The 22,352-nt window shown below is 53.2% G+C and overlaps 1 protein-coding gene and 1 long non-coding RNA gene across 9 annotated transcripts in view; one reads left to right on the top strand and one right to left on the bottom strand.

Moving 5' to 3' along the window:
* The window catches only part of MMD2 (monocyte to macrophage differentiation associated 2), a 54,480-nt gene continuing 45,391 nt past the window's right edge, over nt 13,264-22,352 (top strand). Inside the window, exons 1-2 of one of the 7 annotated variants that reach the window (XM_021086033.1) lie at nt 13,264-13,593; nt 15,365-15,545. Coding sequence is in view for 4 of the 7 variants with exons in the window: in XM_003124274.5 (XP_003124322.2) it covers nt 20,784-20,830 (47 nt within the window). In the remaining 3 variants the exon portion in view is untranslated. Of the gene's footprint in view, nt 13,594-15,200; nt 15,546-20,625; nt 20,831-20,955; nt 21,107-21,564; nt 22,332-22,352 lie in introns of those variants that run through there. The other 6 variants (XM_021086031.1, XM_003124274.5, XM_021086036.1 and 3 more) reach the window with 6 other exon arrangements.
* On the bottom strand, nt 15,907-20,485 carry LOC100512593. 2 transcript variants are annotated; one of them, XR_302047.3, is made up of 4 exons: nt 19,079-20,485; nt 17,088-17,161; nt 16,800-16,985; nt 15,907-16,350 (listed from the first exon to the last, which is right to left on the bottom strand). It is a non-coding gene; the product is annotated as an uncharacterized LOC100512593 (long non-coding RNA). The 2 variants fall into 2 exon arrangements; XR_002342202.1 differs by lacking the exon at nt 17,088-17,161.

Here is a 22,352-nt window from a genome sequence, read left to right as displayed (position 1 = left end):
CCAGTTTTTGCTTCACTGATTTACGATCTGCTTGGTATTGGGAAACACTGACAAACTGTTGTTGGAGCGTAGGCTGGATTTGTGCCAGAGAACTTGACCTGTGTGTGACTCAGTAATACGCCCTCATACCCCAGCTCACCTGGGGACAGCATGTGCTGATTCCTGATGGCATGAATGGCTGGAAGGGTGCTAAGGAGTTTGTGTTATCACTCCAGAATTCCTCTAGGTGACTGTCCTGATGCCAATCTCAGGAGGAGAATTTCCTTTCCTCTGATCCACCCAAGGCAGAACCATCATCAAGTGCTCAGAACATTCCTTAAGTATTCTTCTTCTTCTTTTTTTAATGGCTGCGCCTGTGCCCTCTGGACGTGCCCAGACTAGATGTTGAATCAGAGCTGCAGCTGCCAGCCTACACCCCAGCCACAGCCACAGTAGACTGGAGCTGCATCTGTGACCTACACTGCAGCTTGTGGCAATGCCGGATCCTTAACTCACCCGACGAGGTCAGGGATCGAACCCGCATCCTCACAGACACGATGTCGGGTTCTTAACCCACGGAGCCACAACGGGAACTCCTCCTCAGGTATTCTCACGTGCAGCATTGAGAGATCCGCAGTCCTCCCACAGGCAAAAGCTTCTAAACAAACTTGTAGGATAAACAGCTGGCAAGGCAGAGGGAATGAAGGGCTGGAGGGAGAGGGTGGTGGCTGGCACCTTGCATGAGGTGAGGCGGTGGGAGAGAGCTCAGGATGTAGGGAACGCTGACATCAGACGGTAGCTCGGGTTCTTCCCAGGTGTATGTCCTTAGGTTAGTCACCTAAACTCTCAGCATCAGCTTCCTCAATAATTACAGGGGCTAAAATAACTCACCTCCTGCGGATGCTATGAGGAGAGATTGAGCGGAGAAGCACGTACAGAAGAGCAGAGCAAGAATCTCTGAAAACCATTCCTCCATAAACGCAAAGAGAACATGGACCAAAAAATGGTCAAAGTCAACTTTTTCAGAACTCTGGATATTAACTAAAGACTTGCAACAATCTAAGAAGCATTTAGTTGGAGTTCTCTTGTGGTGCAGGGGGTTAAAGATCTGGCGTTATTGCTGCAGTGGCTTGGGGTGCGGCTGTGGTGCATTTTTGATCCCTGCCCTGGGAACGTCCACAAACCACAGGTGGGGCCAAAAAGAGATTAAAAAAAAAAAAAAAAGAAAAGAAAAGCTGAATGGATTCAGGTACAAAAGCTGAATGCCACTAAAAATCTGTATCTTTGTGGCATTGTAATTTGCCCTGATCTCATCTGTCGCTGAAAAACTATTCTCAAAGCTTGTATTTATTTGATCCAAGAGTTTTCCGGTATTGGAGTTCCCATCGTGGCTCGGTGGTTAATGAATCCGACTAGGAACCACAAGTTTGCGGATTCGATCCCTGGCTCCGTGGGTTAAGGATCTGGCGTTGCTGTGAGATGTGGTGTAGGTTGCAGACACCGCTTGGATCCCGCGTTGCTGTGGCTCTGGTGTAGGCCGGCAGCTACAGCTCCGATTCGACCCCTAGCCTGGGAACCTCCATGTGCCGGAGGTGTGGCTCTAGAAAAGACAAAAGACAAAAAAAAAAAAAAAAAAAAAAAAAAAAAAAAAAAAGTGCAGGAGAGGGAAAAGCCTCTCGAGATGGCTGTATCCTATTCAAATAAAGCCAGAGAAATTAAGAGACCAACAGAAAAACAAAAACTGAGAGAATTCATCACTGGCAGACTTCTGGACTTGTTCAGAAAATACTAGACGCTTTCAGGCTAAAATGAAACAACAGAAGACAGTAATCAAATCCACATGGAGAAATAAAGAACACAAGAAAATCTACCACACAGGTAAATGTACAGCGTATAACTGTATTTTTGGTAACTCTTCTATCCTATTTAGAAAACCATTACGTAATGTACTTATAAAACTATGTCGATAGGCTTATAATGTGAAGGATGCTATGTATGACAGCAACTGTGCAAAGTCTTAATTTCAACACTGTTTTATAGTTTTTAGTATACAAGTCTTGCCGTCCTTTTGTTCAATTTATTATTATTATTATTATTATTATTTTGTATTTTCTAGGGCCGCTCCCATGGGTGGCATATGGAGGTTCCCAGGCTAGGGGTCTAATCTGAGCTGTAGCCGCCGGCCTGCACCACAGCCACAGCCACGCCAGATCCGAGCCACGTCTGTGACCCACACCACAGGTCACGGCAACGCCAGATCCTGAAACCTATAAGCAAGGCCAGGGATCGGACCCATATCCGCATGGATCCTAGTCAGGTTTGTTATTGCTGAGCCACCATGGGAACTCCCTCTCTGTTGGATTCTTAACCCGCTGAGCCACAACGGGAACTCGTATAATTTTTTAAATTAGCTGTCAGGTTCAGATCACCAGTGTTGCCAAAACTTGGCCTCTGTCCACAGGTGCTGAATAGAAAAGTGGAGACAGAGTTTTGGGCAGAGGAGAAAAAAATTAGTTTTATTGCTTTGCTGAGCAACAGAGACCATGGCAGGCTATGGCCTTAAACGCTGTGCCCTCCTTGGGGAGAGAACGGGAAGTGGCCTTCCAGTTTTGGGGTGGACAGTTGAGCCATAGATAGAATCAGGGGGGGTAGGAGCTTTCATTTTTCTTCAAAGCTGGTGGTTTGTGGCCCCAGGTCAGGTTCTATGGGTCCAGGAACGAAGAAGGCTTCACAGCATCTCCCATTGGGTGGGGGCTTTGGTTCTGCAGAAGCGCTCGAGGATACTGTTCTGTGTGTCCCCTGAGGCTGAACGGGGGGACCTGCCCCCAGGGCTACACTGTTGTTTCTGGACGGCTCCTGCCTGGTCTCTGCCTCCCCTCCCTCCCCTGATCAGCGGCTGTTGGAACCTGCCCTTCGGAGCTCAGCGGAGATCCTGCAGGCTGAAGGAGGCCTGTTTCCTAAAAATTAGAAACGGGGGACAGGGAAAGGCTTGTGCCCAGGAACCCCACAGGTGCCTGCTTGGTTTCATGAGTATTGTGTTTTTTGGTTTTGTTTAAGGATTTTATACTGATTGAAAAGTACGGGAGAGTTCGCACGGTGGGTCAGCTGGTTAAGAATGTGGCAAAGTGTCCTTGAGCATGCAGGTTCGATCCCTGGTCTCACTCAGTGGTTAAGGATCCGGCATTGCTGAAAGCAGTGGCATAGGTCGCCAGTGTGACACGGCTGTGGCTCGGCTGTGGCACTGCTGTGGCTGTGGCGTAGGCTGGCAACTGCAGCTCCCAATTCGACCCTGGCCTGGGAACTTCCACATGCCGCAGGAATGGTCACACACACACACACACACACACACACACACAGGTCTCACAGTTCCCGCTGTCGTGCAGTGGGTTACGCAACAGACTGCAGTGGCTCATGCCGCTTCAGAGGCTCGGGTTCAATCCCTGGCCTGGGAACTTCCATATGCTGCGGGTGTGGCTATAAATATCCCTATATCTATCTATCTATTTGTAGTTTTTTGGGGGGGTCTTTTTTTGATGTCTTTCTCTGGCTTTGGAATTGGGGTACCACTGGCCTAATAGAATGAAATAGAAAACCTTCTTTCCTTTTCTGTTTTTCTAAAAGAATTTGAGGAGAATTGGTGTTCATTCTTCTTGAAATGTTTGGTAGAATTTTCTAGCAAAACCTATGTGTGGGTCATGCTAACATCTCATACCTTCTCTAGAAACCTGGACATTTCAGAGAACATATTGCAGCAATACTGGATACTAATCTTCCCTGCACCCCTGCCCCCCGCCCCCCAGTGCTTGTCATTGTTGTTGGCTTGGTCATGTGTTTATTTGTTCAGTGACTTGGCGGAACTCATTCTGAGACGTCAGCTCCACCCCCACGACCCCCGGTCTCACCGTGTGTAGCCTCTGACATCCCTGCTCAGGTGTCTGCCTTTTAACCCGACTACATAGGGTCACCCTTGGATCAGCAAAAGCCGGTTGTGGGTCAGAGGTTGTGACCTTCTTCGTCAGTTCGATTTTTGCCCTTTGTTGTTGGGTGTGCAGCGTGAAAGCTGCCACCACAGTTCAGTTTACTTGTTTCTGTCCTATGTTCACCCAGAGACTAGAGCTTGGAGTTCCCTCCGCAGTGGCCCCTGGGAGGCTCACAGCCCTGGGCACACGACCAGATGGCCAGGGGTGACAGGGATGCCATCTCAGAGCCTGGCTTCTAAGAGGTGCCTCTGAGAAGAAGCGGCTTGTTCAGTCGCCCTTGGTCAATTCTGGCCAAGGAGGCTTCGCCCCATTTGGCTGCTGCTGGTTGTCTTTTTCTCTGGCTCGCTCTCTCTCTCTAACTTCCAGATGTTCTCAGATCTCCACCAAGATGTGCAAGTTCTCCCTTTAGGCACGGAGATTTTTGTTTTTTTGTTTTTTTGTTTTTTGCTTTTTAGGGCCGCACCTGTGGCATATGGAAATTCCCAGGCTAGGGGTTGAATCAGAGTGCAGCTGACAGCCTATGCCACAGCCACAGCAATGCCAGATCCTAGCAGCATTTTGAGCCTCACCTGCAAACTAAGCTTATTCCTCAGCTTGTAGCAATGCCTGATCCTTAACCCACTGGGCGAGGCCTGGGATTGCACCTACAGCCTCATAGATGCTAGCCAGTTCCTAATCCACTAAGCCACAACAGGAACTCCCAGGCATGGAGTTCTCAACTCTCGGGTCCCATTGAGCCCACCCCCTCTGGCACAGCAGCAGGGGCTCCTCATTCTCAAGTCCTGCCTCCTCCTCCAGGCAGACTACCAGGCCACGTCACCTGAGCTGGGGGTGAAGACTGGCTTTTCTTGGAGTGACAAGCTTGGACAAGGGAGTGCCAGGTGTAGGTGGGGGCATGGGGTGGCAGCCCCCCGGTTTTCCTCCACCTGTGCCTCTGTGCGTGGAGAGTGGGCTGGGTGGGGAGGAATGTTCTCAGCCATGCTGGGCGCTCAGCTTCCGCCCTATAGTGAGGACTGGATGGAGAAGAGAGATGGGGTTCACTGGGCCAGTCCCACAGGCCAGGATCCGAGCTTCTGCATCATGGGGTGCTGAGAAACGCAGGCGGCACGTCTCTCCCAAGGTGAAATTGTAGTCCCCGACTAAGCTGGAGCGAGAGGGAGCCGGGTCCTCCTGGCGGCACCAGCCCTTGCTGGAGCTTCTGTATCGGTCCTGGTCTGTGCACGTGGGTCGGAAGAAGAGTCTCTGCCAGGAAGAGAAAAGAGTGTATTGAGATAAGCGGTGCTGACTTCCCGCTCATCGCGGAGAGCTGATCCCGGGGATATTGGGTGCGTGGTCTTGTCTGTTTTTATAGCCCAGAGGTTTCAGGATACACCTGCTGACCTGCTGATGTGTTGGGGAAAGAGGGGTCTTATGATACACGTGCTAGTTGCCTGGGGGTGTTTAAGGCTTTATAGGGGTGGGGTGAGGAGTGGACCACATACCGTTCCTGGCAAGGGCAGGAAGGAGGAGGACAGGGTGCTCACGGAGGGGAAGGGGCATTACAGTGAGACGGGCAGGGGGATGACAAGGACCTGGTCATTCTTGTCTTGGTCGGAGGCTTTGAGTTTTTTTTTTTTTTTTTTTTTTTTTGTCTTTTTGCCATTTCTTGGGCCGCTCCTGCAGCATATGGGAGGTTCCCAGGCTAGGCGTCGAATCGGAGCTGTAGCTGCCAGGCTACATCAGAGCCACAGCAACGCGGGATCCGAGCTGCATCTGCGACCTACACCACAGCTCACAGCAACGCCGGATCGTTAACCCACTGAGCAAGGGCAGGGATCGAACCTGCAACCTCATGGTTCCTGGTCGGATTCGTCAACCACTGTGCCATGACGGGAACTCCCAAGGCTTTGAGTTCTATCTTCTTGCAGATGCCTTCAAGCCCAACAGTCCTGTGACGCTGGGGGTGGGTGATGTGGCGGTTCACGGCTCAGAAAACCACTGACGCCTGCTCTTCCAGACCTTTGGTCGATTTTTTTCTTTTCTTTTCGGTGATGCCTGCAGCCTGCAGAAGTTCACCAGCCAGGGGCTGAACCCGGGCCGCAGCCATGACAATGCCAAGCTTTTAACCACTGTGCCACCAGGGAACACCTGGATCTTCTTGAAAGGATATCAATTTTGCTCTATGCTCTGAGGACCATTTCAGAGATTTGCATGATGGCTTTGGAATATTTTCACCAGCAAAATTGTTGTTTTTCTGGAAAGGGGTCTGCTGCGTTTCCCCGACTCCATCGTTATGGAATTTCTTACTTCTGCATCTCGCTGGTCCACTTACCAGTGCACCCTGGGGACACTTCCAGGCCACTTCAGATTGAATGCATTCTTTTTTACAGTTGCACCAAATCCATTGCTCTCTATGGCTGTCCTACAGTGTTTAAAACAGCCTTTTCAAGCGGGATGGCTATTTCTCACTCTTTCAGGATGTCATACCTTCTCTGGTACCAATTTTTTTCTTTTTTGGCCGAGCCCAGCATGCAGGCAATTCCTGGGCCAGGGATCGAACGCACGCCATAGCAGCAACCTGATCTGCTACGGTGACAACGCTGGATCTTTAACCGGCTGAGCCACAAGGGGGCGCCCTGTGTACCATATTTTGGACGCTCAGATTTATTCCTTCTGCCCAGACCTCTCCCCTGGGCTCTAGAATATCAGAGCCTACTCTTCCCCCGACAGGCAGCTCCCTCCACAGGGAGCATCGCCAGCTTAAAAACCCAAAGCTAATTCTCGGTTTCCTCCCTTGGGCCACCTCAGTCAGTGGCCCTTTTCTCTCACCTGCTGGAAGGAACCAAAACCACCAAAAGGAGAACAAGCAGAGGCTACTTATTCAGCACTTGGTAGAGCAAGAGAGCGGCCCAGCACCGTTTGTGTTGGGCAGAGGCTCAAAGACAGGCAGAGCAATGCGAAGCTTCTGGATGAAAAAAGAGGTTTCGGAGTTCCTGTTGTGGTGCAGCGGAAACGAATCCGACTAGGAACCATGAGGACGCAGGTTCGATCCCTGGCTTCGCTCAGTGAGTTAAGGATCTGGCGTAGCTGCAAGCTGTGGTGTAGGTCAAAGCCGAGGCTTGGATCTGGCGTTGCTGTGGCCGTGGCGTAGGCTGGTGGCTACAGCTCCAATTCAACCCGTCGTAGCCTGGGAACCTCCATATGCTGTGGGTATGGCAAAAAGACAAAAAAAAAGTTTTCAGGAGGGTCCTGCGGGGAGGCTGTCTTGGGGGAAGCTGGAGGCGGGTTCACTAGAAGTAGGACAACCCATGTGACTGGTTGGGGTGCATTTTGGCTTTGTCCGGTTAGTCCTAAGCCAGAAGAGGGGACAAAAATGAGGGAGGTTGTCAGTTATGGATCAAATCCCGCCTTCGGGGCTGATGGCTACAGGGGTGGTTGTTTGTGGTCCTGGATGTACGTGTGGTCCGGCTCTCGTGTGTTCGTATATTCAGCCTGACACCTGGCAGTAAACAGTGCGGGTTCTACTTCCAAACTGTAGTTAGAAACCACCGCTTCCCCCTCTCCGTCCCATCCACGTCCTGGGTACCAGCATCGCTAACCTTGGACTGAGAAAGGGCTCCCATCTCATTTCCCCATTTCCGTGCTTGCCTGCTTCCAACCTACTGGAAGCATCCCTCAGATGAATCCTAAAAGGCAAAGTCATCTCGGACATGCACCCCGCGCTCCCTCCCAACAAAACTCAATTCCTCCCTGAGGTCTACGAGGGCCCGTTCTAGGCACTCTCTGCTCACCTGGGACGTCCTGCCCTCTCCCCCTCTTTCCAGCCTCATCTTTGAACCTGCTCTTTGGCACTCGGGGAAGCTATGGGAGGCTGAAGCCTAGTCCCTAAAAATAAGAAATGGGGGACCCAGAAAGGCTTTTGTATCCAGGACCCCCCCCCCCAAAGAATGATCCATGGGAGTTCACTCTTGGAATTCCCCGATGGCTCAGTGGATTAAGGATCAGGAATTGTCACTGCTGTGGCTCTGGTTATGGCTGCAGCACAAGTTCGATTCCCTGGCCCCAGAACTTCTGCTTGTCCTGGGTGAGGCCAAAAAAAAAACCCCAAACCCATTTCTCTCTTGCTTCCTCTACCCTCCCTGACATTTGGTGGGAATATTTGCAAAATAAAGCCCAGACACCATGTCATTTCACCTGTTTGTACTTGAGTATCCGTCTCAGAAAAGCCCCCTTTTGCTTTAAAGGTCATGATCTCACCTCACAGAATGACCGCTCGATTTTTTTTTTTTTTTTGCTATTTCTTGGGCCGCTCACACGGCATGTGGAGGTTCCCAGGCTAGGGGTCCAATCGGAGCTGTAGCCACCGGCCTACACCACAGCCACAGCCACGAGAGATCGGAGCCTTGTCTGCGACCTACACCACAGCTCACGGCAATGCTGGATCCTTAACCCACTGAGCGAGGCCAGGGATCGAACCCGCAACCCCATGATTCCTAGTCAGATTCGTTAACCACTGCGCCATGATGGAAACTCCTCCCGCTCGATTCTTAATAACGTCAAGCGCTCTGTCCAGGCTCCACTTCTCCTGCCTCATAAAGGCTTTTTCTACAGGGGTTTCCTTTGAACCAGGATCCAACCAACAGCTCTGTACCATCTCAGTGATGAGCCTGGAAGTCTGTCTCCCCCTCCCTATTTTTTTATGACAGTTTTTTTTTTTTTGGCCGCGTCATCAGTATGAGGAAGTTCCTGGGCCAGGGATTGAACCCGTGCCTCAGCTGTAACAAGGCTAGGTCCTTTAATCCCTAGGCCACCATGGAATTCCTATGGCAGGTTTTTTGGTTTGTGTTTGTGTTTTTGTTTTGTCTTTTTAGGGCTGCACCTGCAGCATGTGGAAGTTCCCAGGTCAGGGATTGAAGCTGAGTCCTCATTACCGCTGAGCCAAAATGGGAACTTCTTATGCCGGGTATTATTTAAAGAGACAGGGTTTTATTTCCCTGTGCTTTCTTTACCTCCAGGATGAGAAAGTTCTCTTAGCTCTTTTACTGAGAACTAGAGGAGGTCTGCTTAGGTGAGAAAATATTTGTTTTGGGGGGGCCGCACCCACGGCATTTGGAGGTTCCCAGGCTAGGGGTCTCATCCGAGCTGTAGCCGCCGGCCTACGCCACAGACACAGCAACGTGGGATCCAAGCCACGTCTGCGACCTACATGACACAGCTCACGGCAATGCCGGATCCTTAACCCACTGAGCAAGGCCAGGGATCGAATCCGTAACCTCATGGTTCCTAGTCAGGTTTGTTAACCCCTGAGCCACGACGGGAACTCCTGGGTGGGAAAATATTATCTGTGATTCCCAGAGCTGGGGTCAAGAATTGAAGGGTGCAATTTTTTTAATTAAAAAATTTTTAAATTAAAGTACAATTGATTTATGTCCATACATTTTGTTTACTTGTTTTTAATGTAATTAATTTATTTTTTTAGAGAAGCACCTTCGGCCTATGGAGGTTCCCAGGCTAGGGGTTGAATCAGAGCTGCAGCTACCGGCCTACATCACAGCCAGAGCAATGCCAGATCTGAGCCGCATCTGAGACCTACACTGCAGCTGGTGGCAACATTGGATCCTTAACCCACTGAGAAGGGCCAGGGATTGAACCTGCATCTTCCTGGATGCTAATAGGGTTTGTTTCCGCTGAGCCACAACAGGAACTCCTGTCCGCGCATTTTAAGTTTTGACGGGTACTGCTGAGAAGGGTTTTCTAATTTACACTCTCCCCCTATGCCCATGCTCCACCTCGCCACCAATCAGAGCCAGCTCCTGGACTGGCATCCTTTTAAACGTGTGATAATTCTACCTCTGGCCACAAGAGGCCAGCAAGGCCCAGACTTTGGACCCAAGGGACCCCCCAAGCTAGATCCTGACTTCTGGATCCTCTTGGGGGGTCCAGGACCAGGAGGGAGGTAGAGGCAGACGGGGCTGGTGTGTCAGAGAGGCCTGGAGGAGAGAGAGGCTGACCCGACCATCAGGGCCAGTGGGCAGGTCCCGGGAACTGGAGCATTTGAACGTTTCTGCCATTAAAAATGCGTACGAGGGGAGTTCCCGTCGTGGCGCAGTGGTTAACGAATCCGACTAGGAACCATGAGGTTGCGGGTTCGGTCCCTGCCCTTGCTCAGTGGGTTAACGAACCAGCGTTGCCGTGAGCTGTGGTGTAGGTTGCAGACGCGGTTCGGATCCCGCGTTGCTGTGGCTCTGGCGTAGGCCGGTGGCTACAGCTCCGATTCAACCCCTAGCCTGGGAACCTCCATATGCCGCGGGAGCGGCCCAAGAAATGGCAACAACAACAAAAAGGCAAAAGACAAAAAAAAAAAAAAAAAAAAAAAAAAATGCGTACGAGGAGTTCCCGTTGTGGCTCACCCGGTTAAGAACCCGACTGGTATCCATGAGGATTTGGGTTCCGTCCCTGGCCCAGCTCAGTGGGTTAAGGATCTGGCATTGCCACAAGCTGCAGTGTAGGTGGCAGATGAGGCTTGGATCTGGCGTTGCTGTGGCTGCGGTGTAGGCTGCAACCGCAGCTCCACTTTGACCCTTGGCCTGGGAACGTCCCTGTGCCGCGGGTGTAGCTGTAAAAAGAAAAGAAAATGCATGTGGACCCAGGAGCTCCACATACTTGCTCATTATATTTTACACACACACACACACACACACACACACAGATGCACAGACACAGCTGGCACCAAAGGTTGCCTTTGTTTGGTACTGTTTTATATATATACGTATTTTGTCTTTTCAGGGCTGCACCCGTGGCACATGGAGGTTCCCAGGCTAGGGGTTGAATCAGAGCTGTAGCTGCCGGCCTACACCACAGCTCACGGCAACACTGGATCCTTAACCCACTGAGCGAGGCCAGGGATCAAACCCGAGTCCTCATGAATGCTGGTCGGGTTCCTTAACCACTGAGCCATGACGGGAACTCCCGTTATATGTATTTTAAGTCTTTTCAGTCTAAAGCATAATTTACATACAGCAAAATTCACTCTCCTGAAGTGTTTCATTCCGAGTTTTGACAGGTTTATACAGTCATGTAACCATGCTCACGACTGAGTGATGGAACAGTTCCCTCTCCCCCAAAAAGTCCCGCATGTCCCTTTGTCACCAACTTCTGTCCCCCTGCCCCTGGCCCCTGGAGACCACTGATGCCTATGAGTTAATTTCTGTATATGATGTGAGCTGTGAAAGAAACACTTTATTTTTTTTGCATATGGATGTCCAATTTTTCCCAGCCCCATTTGTTAAAGACTCTTCTTTGTAACCAATGAATTACTTTGACATATTTGTCCAAAATCAAAGGGTCTATTCTATCCAGTTGATCTGCATGTTCATTCCTTTCCTATGTTAATAATGTCTTTTTTGTATGGAAGTTCCCAGGCCAGGGATCAAATCCGAGCCACCGCTGAGAACTATGTCACAGCTGCAGCAAGGCGGGGTCCTCAAACTGCTTTGCCACGCCGGGAACTCCCTATATTTTGATTACGTAGCTTCAGTATAGATGGAAATCAATAGTATGATTCCTCCAACTTTGTTCTTTTTTTTTTTTTTTTTTGCTATATTTTATTTTATTTTATTTTTTGTCTTTTGAGGGCCGCACCTGCGGCACATGGAGGTTCCCAGGCTAAGGGTCGAATCAGAGCTGTAGCTGCCGGCCTACACCAGAGCCACAGCAACGCCGGATCCTTAACTCGCTGAACGAGGCCGGGGATCAGACCTAACCTCATGGTTCCTAGTCGGATTCGTTAACCACTGAGCCACAATGAGTACTCCTTTTTGCTATATTTTAATTTTAAAGTTTTAGAGCTGGAATATTTCCATTTTATTTATTTATTTTCTTTCTGCTTTTTAGGGCTGCACCTATGGCCTATGGACGTTCCCAGGCTAATAGTCGAATCAGAGCTGCAGCTGCCAGCCACAGCCACAGCAACGTGGGATTTAAGCCACCACTATGACCTACACCACAGCTCATGGCAAATCCAGATCCTTAACCCACTGAGCGAGGCCAGGGATCGAACCCGCATCCTCGCAGATACTAGTTGGGTTCATTTCTGCTGTGCCACAGTGGGAACTCCTTCCATTTTATTTTATTATTATTATTATTATCTTTTTTTAGTTTGCCGCTCCCATGGCATGTGGAAGTTCCCAGGCCAAGGATCAAACCTGTGTCACGGCAGTGACAGTGCCAGACCCTTAACTACTAGACCACCAGGGAACTCCAGGAATACTTTGATTTTAGAGGTGAAAATCTGAGGCTGGGATAGAGTGTGAGTTTTTGAGGTGACACAACTGTCAGAGGCTGGACCAAGCCCAGGTCCCAAACTCCTGGTTTCTCATCCCGATGCTCTTTGGGTTGTAAAAATTTAGGATCATTTGTTCCAAAGTCATAAATATTGGGGAAAGCGCAATCAGGACCTGTCTAGGTAAAACTTGTGTATATGGAACAAAACCAAAATTTCCAAACTCGCTTACCCATCACATCAGGTCTTGTGAACATTTTGAAAGTGGTGTTTTTGTCTAGGTGCCCCAGGTGAAATTTATTTATTTTTGCTTTTTTTAGGACTGCACCTGCAGCACGTGGAGGTTCCCAGCCTATGGGTCTAATCAGAGCTACAGCTGTTGGCCTACACGCCAACCTCAGCAACACAGGATCCTAGCCGCACCTGCGACCTACACCATAGCTCATGGCAGTGCCGGATCCTTAACCCACTGAGTGAGGCCAGGGATCGAACCTGCATCTTCATGGATCCCAGTCAGGTTCGTTAACCACTGAGCCAAGAAAGGAACTTCCCAGGTGAAATTTTAAATAAAAAATTCAGAGGATATGAGTTCCCTTGTGGCTCAGTAGGTTAAGGATCGAGTATTGTCACTGCTGTGGTTTTGAATTGCTGCTGTGGCGTCGATTCGATCCTTGGCCTGGGAACTTCTGTATGCCACAGGTGTGGCCAAAAAAAGAACAAATCTAAAGGATAACAACCCAATGTAGGGAAGTCATTCACCCCCTAGCAAGATGTTTGGAAATCTTATTAATTCAGGTTATTATTATATTATTATTATTACTTAGCCGTGGAAGTTCCCGGGCCAGGAATGGAATCTGCGCCACAGCAGTGACTGGGACCACAGCAGTGACAACACTGGGTTCTTAACCCACCGATCCACCAGGGAACTCCAGTTCAGGTTATTCTTCTTAATACTGCCTGCCTGTTTTTAATTTGTCTTTTCTCCGCCGCCCCTCCTTTATCTAAATCCTCAGGGGTCCTTGAGCGCCTGGATGTGCATTTTGCTTTATATCCTTTCGGAAAGTCTGCAGCCCTGGCGCCCGCTTTGAAGAGGAAACTGGTTTCAGGAGAATGGTGCCCTTGGGCACTTTGCAAATGCAGGGGTGCCGCGTGCCCACCCCCCACCTCCCACGAGATCTGGGTGGCCCCTCCACGTCCGCGCCCACGGGACCTGGGCTGTCCGTCGCGGCCCCTCTCGCTGTGCTGCGGGGAGAGGCGTCGGGAGGATGAAGACCAGACCCACCGCGCCCCGCCCCCCGCACCTCCTCCCCGCTCTGGTCTCTGCCGCCGGGAAGTTCGGGGTGGGTTCCCAGCTGAGTCGGGAGACGGGCAGAGGTGAGAAGGAAGGAGGCGGGAGGCGGGGAGGGGAGCACACCGGGTCCCAGGTCGGAGAACGCTCTGATCAGGAAGGAGGAATGGTCCGCCCCCTCGGGGGCTGCCTCGCCCATCCCCCCCTTTCCCGCAGCTGCACCCTTGACTGGTGGACGGGGTGTAAAGGCCCAACTCCGCACCCCCGGAGGGTCTCCCCCGCTGCAGGACTCCCCCCTGGACCTCTGAAGCCACGGTCGACCAGCAGCCCGGCTTCTCCATCCGCCCCTTCCTGCCTCTTCCCCCGCCCCTGCCGTCCACCCCCCCAATGCTCCCTTCATAATCGCATGCTAATCTCAGAGCCTCGGAGGGGGGGGGGCAGCCGGGGAGAAGCCGGCCCCTGTCCTTCCCTCTCTGGAAGCTGGCTGGGGTCGGGGTAGGGGTGGGGTGGAGACTGGGAGAGAGAAGAAGCCCCCTCCAGCCCCCAGCAGCTCCCTCAGGCTCAGCGCCCAGCACACCGCCCCTGAACGAATGGTGGGTCGGAGTCTCAGCTCTGGGCGATGACAGAGGACACAGGAGCCTGGGTGGACAAATACTCCAGTAGTTACACATATAAAATAAAATCTGAAACATATATCACAAAATCTGGAATATGTATTCTAAAGTCTGAGATACGTAGGAGTTCCCATCATGGCTCAGTGGTTAACGAATCCAACTAGGAACCATGAGGTGGCGGGTTTGATCCCTGGCCTTGCTCTGTGGGTTGAGGATCCGGCGTTGCCGTGAGCTGGGGTGTAGGTCGCAGACTCGGCTCGGATCCCGTGTTGCTGTGGCTCTGGTGTAGGCCGGCAGCTACAGCTCTGATTAGACCCCTAGCCTGGGAACCTCCATATGCCACAGGAGAGGCCCAAGAAATGGCAAAAAAAAAAAGACCAAAAAAAAAAAAATCTGATACATATATGTATATATAATCCATTTTGCAGAGTATACATCTGTATACATGTATACACATACACAGGCACACCTGTGTATACACATACATGTATATGGATAAAATATAGGTTTATTTATATATATATATATTTTTTTTGGCCACACCTGCAGCATATGGAAGTTCCCAGGCTAAGGAATGAATCCGAGCCTCAGCTGTAGCAACATGGGATCCTTTAACCTACTGCCCTGGGCTGGGATCAAACCCGAGTGTCTGCAGTGACCCAAGCCACTGCAGTTGGATCCTTAACCCACGGTGCCACAGTGGGAACTCCCAAGATATAGGTTTCAATTCGGGGGCGGGGGGCGGCCTACCTATGGGAAGTTCCCAGGCTAGGGGTCGAAGTGGAGCTACAGCTGCCGGCCTACACCACTGCCACAGCAATGAAGGATCCAAGCCATGTCTTCCACCTACACCACAGCTCACGGCAACGCCGGATCTTTAATCCCCTGAGCGGAGCCAGAGATCAAATTCGCATCCTCATGGATGCTAGTGGGGTTCGTTCTGCTGAGCCACAGCGGGAACTCCCTGCTGTTTAACCTCTTTCACTATCAGTTTCACATTTGTAAATGGTTTAACCTCTTTCCCTATCAGTTTCACATTTGTAAATGGTTTAACCTCTTTCCCTATCAGTTTCACATTTGTGAAACAGAGAGAGACCCAGCAAGGGCCGCTGGCAGGATGAACTTGGTGAATTGGTGCTGGTGGTCAGCACTCAGCTCCCCTTGCCTGGGACTGGAGGTCCCCACTTTGAAGTGAAATCAGGATTGCCTTAAAAATGCGATGACCTCTCGTTGGCTTTAACAGCCCAACACAGAAAACAGCCCAGGTGTCAATCAGCAGAGGAATGGCGGCACCAACCCTGCAACGCCCACACCCTGGGGAACGACTCAGTGATAAAAGGAATGGATTACTGATCCCCAGAACAACTTGGCTGGATCTCAGAGGCCTTACGCGGAAGATCAAAGAATATCAAAAGACATCAAAGGTATCATGTTGAATACAGACTGTACGAGTCCATTTACAGGAAGTTCTAGAACAGGCAAAACTAACCACAAGAGTGGTTTTCTCTGGGAGTGGGGGTGGGGGTGGGGGTTGCCTGGCACAGGAAAGGAAGGAAATTTTTGGGGTTCTGTGTCTTGAAAGGGTTTGGCTCACACAGGTGTAAGCATTTGTCAAATATCGGTGAATGTTTTTGCTCAAGATTTGCGTTCTTTGTAGGTTTCCTGCTAACTAAAGGACTGTGAACACATATTCAGCTCTAGTTAATGATACGTACGCCAGGGTCTATTATGATGTCTGCGAGCTACTTTGAAATGCATCCAAAAAAAAGAAAAAAAGATGGGCACTGCATTGTCAATCAACTATTTAATAATTTTTTTTTAAAAAAGGTGGAATGATGGATGGCTCGAGGCACCGATGTGCGATAGAACCACATGTCAGCGGCAGAGGCTGGGTGGTGCGCGTGTGCCTGCCCATCGTATAGTTCCCCAAACTCTGTGTGCCCGAAAAAGCTCACGATATCGTGTCGGCAAATTTAATCGCCAGCGGTTTCTCTTTCTGAGTGATACGGAAAAGTGCGCCGTAAGGTGGTGGATGGTGTCTTAGAGTTGAGGAGAGGTAGCGCTGTCCTTGCGAAGCTAGGGGGGGCCAGCTGGGACTTCGAGAGCTGCTCCCTCCCATGACGCCTCTCTCCCCGTTTCCACTTGAGACTTGGAGGTTGTGTCTCCCAGCGTTTCTTCCTCCCTCCATCACTCTCTCCTTTTGGCCTGCGCCCATGGCATGTGGAGGTTCTAGGATGGAACACGTGCCACAGCAGGGACACTTCGTCACCTGCTCTGTCACTGTTCTCTGTCCCCTCGGCTTAGCTGGGTCCCTCTGCATCTGCCCTAAATGACAGCCCCTCGTCTAAGAGGACCACGCTACGCGCGTCCTTCTGTAGCGTGTACCGGCTCACTCCTTTGCTTAAGGCCATTTGCATCTCCAATGCCTAGAGGATAGTGTTCATGCCCCTGGGTTTCAAGAACCAGCGGGACTCCAGTCCCACCAGGTTGCGCCGTGCGCTGAGCCTTTGCAGATGCTGTTCCTCCTGCCTGGAAGCGCTTGTCCTCCTGGCTAACTTCCAGCCATCTCACAAGCCTCAGCCCAGAAGGCTTCCCGGCTGTCCTCCCAGCTGTGGCCCCTCAGGCAAAGCTGCTTCTCCTTCTTGCTCCCCTGCATCCCCCGCCCCCAGTGACCTCACCTGCCCCTCGGTTGGTGCCTTCACTGGCTGCCTCCGCCATCCACCTGTGTGCCCCAGGGAGCAGGGAGGCTGGGATACGGAAAGAGAAATCCTGGCAATGCACGGGGGGCTCCGTCTTTTCCTCCTGTCCCCAGCCACCTCTCCAAGGCTCAGCTTGGAGCCAGTCGGTTGAATGGGGGTCCTTGTCTGTTGGCGAGAGGATTCTCGAGGTGATGGTGTAACCGGTCAGACAGGTGACATTTACTCAGCTCCGCTGATTGGACGAATGAACAAATGGGCTGCAGATACCTCACGTCCCTTCGATCGTACCAGTCCCCAAGCTCTAGGTGGCCAGGACTGTGTCCTCTTCTAGCTCCTGGACCCTGCTAGGCACATAGTAGGCGCCCATGGCATACCGACTGTTGGGGATGCTTCCCCAAGTGGGAGGAGGAGGAGGATCAGGTCTGGGGGTGTTGTGGGGTCCCAGGGGCAGATGGCAGAGATTGCCTCTGTGGAGGGGAGGCTGGTGACGTGGTCAGGGCTCCAGGGAAGGGGACAGAAGCGTGGGCGGTTGGGCAGGCTTTCTCTCTCCCACCTGCTTCCGTCTCTGCCCCTCCCAAGTGCTTAACCAACGTCTGTTCAATAGTGCAGGAGCAGAGTTCCCGTTGTGGCTCAGCAGGTTAATTACCTGACTAGTATCCATGAGGATGTGGGTTCGATCCCTGGTGTCTCTCAGTGGGTTAAGTATCCGGTGTTGAGTGAGCTGTGGTGAAGGTTATAGACGCAGCTTGGATCCCGAGTTGTGGCTGTGGTGTAGGCCGGCAGCTGCAGCTCTGATATGACTCCTAGCCTGGGACCCTCCATATGCTGCAGGTGTGGCCTTAAAAAGAAAAAAAAGAAAAAAAAAGTGCAGGGGCATCGGGCTGAGACAGACCTGGCTTTGACTTTCAATCCAGCCCTGTGGCTTACTGTGTGTCTTAGCTTGCCTCATCTGCGATCTACACCACAGCTCATGGCAACTCAGGATCCTTAACCCACTGAGCGAGGCCAGGGATTGAACCCGCCACCTCATGGTTCCTAGTCGGATTTGTCTCCGCTGCGCCACGATGGGAACTCTGAGGGGCTGATCTTATCTGCCCTGAGCTGTCACTGTGGCAGAGCTGCAGGTCCCGCCTGGAGGTGAGGCATGTCTTGCAGTCCCAGTGTAGGCAAGTCAGGATTTAGTGACAGGGCCGGGAGGAGCCTGAGTGCACAGAGCCAGCGGGAGGTGGGCTTGCACTATAGGGAGACATTGTTAAGATCCACCACGGTGGGCACGTGGGTCGGGGGTGGGGGGCAGGGGAGGGGGGAGCAGACCTGGGGCAGCGCAGGCCCCAAGGCTGGGGGCCGAGGCTTGTCCACCAGCCCCCCTGCCCCGGAGCCCACCTGCCTTCTCCCTCACCCGCGGTCCAAGCCCCACTCTGGCGCAGGAGTCAGGCCCTTGGTTGCTATAACAACCGGATCCCGGCAGTAAAAATAGTAACTTATTTTTTATTCAACTTCTTTTGCTCTTGGAGGAAAAGAAAATCCATTTCTAGGCTTGTGTTTCCTTTCAGGGGGTCTCCTCTGGGGCCCTGCTGAGCCCACAGCCAAGATCGGCTTGAAGGTCAACTGCAGGCCGAGGCCGGGAGGAGGCCAGCAGGCCAGGAGCCCAGGAAGGCCCAGGCCCGAACCTGTGGCTCCAGGCGGCCTCGGGGAACTGCGGTTACCAGCGGACACCCTGAGCCTGGCCTGGCCACCCCAGGAAGTGGGGAGCTCTCCCTTTAGAAAAGCCAGCAGGGGCCTTTTTTTTGGAAATTGAGCTTCAAGGGCTTTGGAGGAGGTATGGCTGGTGCCTGGGGACAGGTGTGCCCTGGTGTGTAGACAGGGAGGTTGGGGGGAGGGGGGGGTGAGGGAGGTCAAGGTCGATGAGAAGCCATGATAGGCAGGGCTTGGCCTTGCCTGCCTCAGTTGGACTTTGCGCTCCTGGAGGTCTAAGAAGTCTTGGAGCGGGGAGTTCTGTGTTGGGCAATGAGCTTGGAGCCTAGAGAGCTGGGCTCCGGGGCAGGTCCTGGCCCTCAGGCTGTGTGACCTTGGGAGGGTCTGCTGGGCCTTCTGAGCCTCACTTTCCCTCCTCTGGGTGATGGGACAGGAGGTGCCAGCCACCACAGCCTCGCCCTTCCTAACCGTGACTTCCAGTAAGAAATGCATTGGTCATTCCATCCGGGACTCACATGCACACACACAAAACTTTTCCCGAATGTGATCTGCTCTCACCGCACCTGTTATCTGTCTTTTCCAATGCTGCTCATCCCCCTCCCAGGTGGACTCCACAGTCTTCTAGTGCCCGGCCGTCCCCATAGAACCTTCCGTGATGTTGGCAATGATACAGTAGCGTCTTGAAACATGGTTAGTGTCACCAGGGAGCTGTGTTTTTCAATTTCATTTCCTTTTATTCAGTGTATATGGAGATGCTTCCAGGAGGCTGATGGCCACAGTCCTAGAAGCCGCAGCTCTGCTAGGTCAAGTTGAGCAACTGGAAACCCACGGCTCTAAGGGATGCTTGCAGCTCAGCTCTGTAGCCCCTCCTCACGGGCTTGGCTTCCTGCGCTGCCAGAGCCTCTGGCCCACAAATCTATCCCTTGGGCTTCCGCTCATGCCAACCTTGACCTCCGGCTCTCGTGGCTGAAACCCAACTCATGAGCTCCGTGATCTCCTCCTCTCATCCCTGCCCCTTTCCCTAGGTGGCACCAGTACCCACCCAGCAGGACCAGTTAGAAGCCCAGGGTGTCATGCTCCGCGTCTAATCCCCCATCTACAGGGTCTGGTGGATTTTACCGCCCAAGTGTCCCTGGATCCCTCCTCTGTCTACCCTGCCCCCAGCCCCGCAGTGGCCTCTGAACGCATCTGTCTGCAACCCTTCTGGTCCTCACTGATTGTAGGTGTGTGTGCCTACTGTGTGCCCAGCCTGTGGAGGGCAGAGTGAATGTGATGGCATCCCTTTGTCTTTCTCCTTCATCTTGTTCCAGCTACCTTGGGGCAGAGGATGTGTGGGTGGGATTATTTTCTGAATGTGTAGTGGGATCTCAAGTAAAGCTGGTTATAAAAAGTAGCAGGGAGCTGGGGTTTGGGAGGGGGAGGGTGGAGGGGGAGGTGTGTGTGAGAAGAAGGGGCCTGCCCTTCTATTTGGGTACCTGTCCTTCCAGGGCAGCTATTGTGCCTCCCTCCAGCAGCCCCCCAGCACCACCACCCCCGCCCCCGCCTCGTGTCACCTCTTGCAGTAGGTGGTTTCACCCAGGCCAAGGTCTCCTAAAGAAGGAATTTGGTAAAGATCCAGAGGGTGGGCAGATCCTGGGTACCTGGAATTTGGCGACCAAATGCCACGGGTGTGTGACCCTGTCTTGGGGTCACGAAGGTCCCCAGAGTCACAGCCTCTGGAGTTGGACGTGTTCACCAGAGACAGCCCATCCACTTGGGGCCGTCGCGCCGCGCTGGGAAGAAGGGTCTGCAGCTCGGGCGGTGGAGGAAGCGCGAGCTTCAAATACTCTCCGGGGTCGACCAGGCGAGGGGCTGAAGGGCAGGCCCGCCCCCTTCCAGCCCAGGCCCGCCGAGGCTCCGTCTAACAGGCCGTCTTCTAGCTGCAAAACGACCGGAGGAGGGGGCCCCGGGAGCGAGGAAGAAGCCCCCCAAGCCCCCATCCCTCCCCCCGGGTCTCCCCTCCCCCCAGCGAGGCCAGGAGGGGTCCGCCCCGCGCGGGGAGGGGGCCGGGGCCGCGGGGACTCAGGCGATTGGCCCGGAGCCCCCCCCCCCGCCCCGCCCGCCACCATCTGCTCGGGATTTGGCGTCGGCGGCTCCCGGCTCGGCTCCAGCTCCGCTCTGCGCGCCCCCGGCCGCCCCCGCGCGGGCCGACCTGCTGCTCCCGCCCCGCGGCCTTTTGCAAGTTGCCGCGGTCTGAGCCCCCGGCTGGAGGCTGATGGAACCGCCGCGATGTTCGCTCCCCGGCTCCTGGATTTCCAGAAGACGAAGTACGCGAGGTGAGCGGCGGGGGCGCGCGGGCGCGGGGCGGGGGCGGCGGGTTCCGCGGGTCTGCGCCGCCCGCTCGCTTCCCCCGCCGTCCCGGGAATCGCGGTGATGAATGGACCTTGTCCCCGGACTGGAAGGAACCGGACACGAGACGACGTGGTCTTTGTGAGAGTCTCCGCGCGCAGCTCTGCGCCCTGGACCCGGGAGGAGCGCGGCTTCCCAGCGCCTCCGACTCAGCGGGGTGCCCTGCCGAGAGTCACTGCACCTCTCTGAACCCCGGTTTCCAGGTCTGCGAGGTGGGATAGGGAGGAACCCCACTCCTGGGGTCCCTGCACGGCTTGAGATTTCCTTGAAAGCACTTTGCTGGGCGCCCGGAGCCGAGTAATCGCTCAAACGCCTTCCTGCGCTTTTGTGAATGATAAAAAGCGGTACCACCCCTCCCCTGTGCCCCATACACCGCCCTTGTGCCCCCGCGCCCCAACACCCCGATCGCCCTCATAGCTAGCGGGACAAATGGGTAAGTTCTCTTTTCAGATGGAGAGACGAGGCTCAGGACCAGGACCTGTACCTTGCGGCCTTTTCAGGGTGAAGTCTGTGGTCCCCTCTGAGCCTCAGTTTCTAGAGCGATGATTTCAGGTTGCTGAGTGGAAGCCGAGCTCCTGTCGCCTTGATTCCCAATTGAGGGGCTGCGGGGGGAGGGGAGGGAATATTAAGTTTCTCTAAGATTTTTGGAGGTGGGCTTCCCGCCTGAAAGCTGGCATGAAAACCCTTTCCCAGCGTTGCCCCTTTGCCCCCAGGGATCTTCGGGGGAGGACAGGGCTCTCTGGGAGCGCAGCCCTGGGCTTCTGCCTCCTGCCTGGGCAGGCTGTTCACAGGGGGGCACTCAGCCTGCTCTGCCCTCCTCAGGGGTGGGGTGAATTGCCCCGGGTTGGTGTCCTTTTTGCTGTCCACGCCCACGTGGCTTGTGGGTCTCCTGACCATTGTGGAGGGTCCCTTGTCCCACGAAGTCCCCACGAGTTCCTGTCAGACCCAGCTTGACCCCAGAGACTGAGCAGGGCTTTTGGGCAAAACCGACCTAGTATCCATGAGAATGCAGGTTCCATCCCTGGCCTCGCCTAGTGGCATAATGATTTGGTGTTGCCGCGAGTGGTGGTGTGGGTTGCAGGTGCAGCTCCGGTTCGACTCCTAGCCCAGGAACTTCCATATGCTGCAGGTGCTGCGGCCCTAAAAGGAACAACAGCAACAAAAAAAGTGGGGAGGCAGGACTGGGTCGTTTTTCTGGTCCATCCCATCTCCCTTTCCTCTGAGGGGAGGGGCGGTGTATCTCCTTCATAAAGTTGGGGAGTCCCACTGGAAGGGGGTGCTGGCGGGAAGGACTGGAGGAGCTCCCTCAGAGTTTCTCTTGGTGGGAAGGCAGGAGGGGCTGTCCGCACATCTGCGAGGTCTTCTCTGAGTGAGCACTTGGACTTTACAGAGGCTCCTTCTCGAGGGTTCTGTGTGCCGGTGTGACATGTAAGTTGGTGGAGGTGGAAG

This window comes from Sus scrofa, chromosome 3, assembly GCF_000003025.6.
Source record: "Sus scrofa isolate TJ Tabasco breed Duroc chromosome 3, Sscrofa11.1, whole genome shotgun sequence".
Lineage (NCBI taxonomy): Eukaryota > Metazoa > Chordata > Mammalia > Artiodactyla > Suidae > Sus > Sus scrofa.
This window is presented reverse-complemented; position numbering and strand designations above follow the sequence as displayed.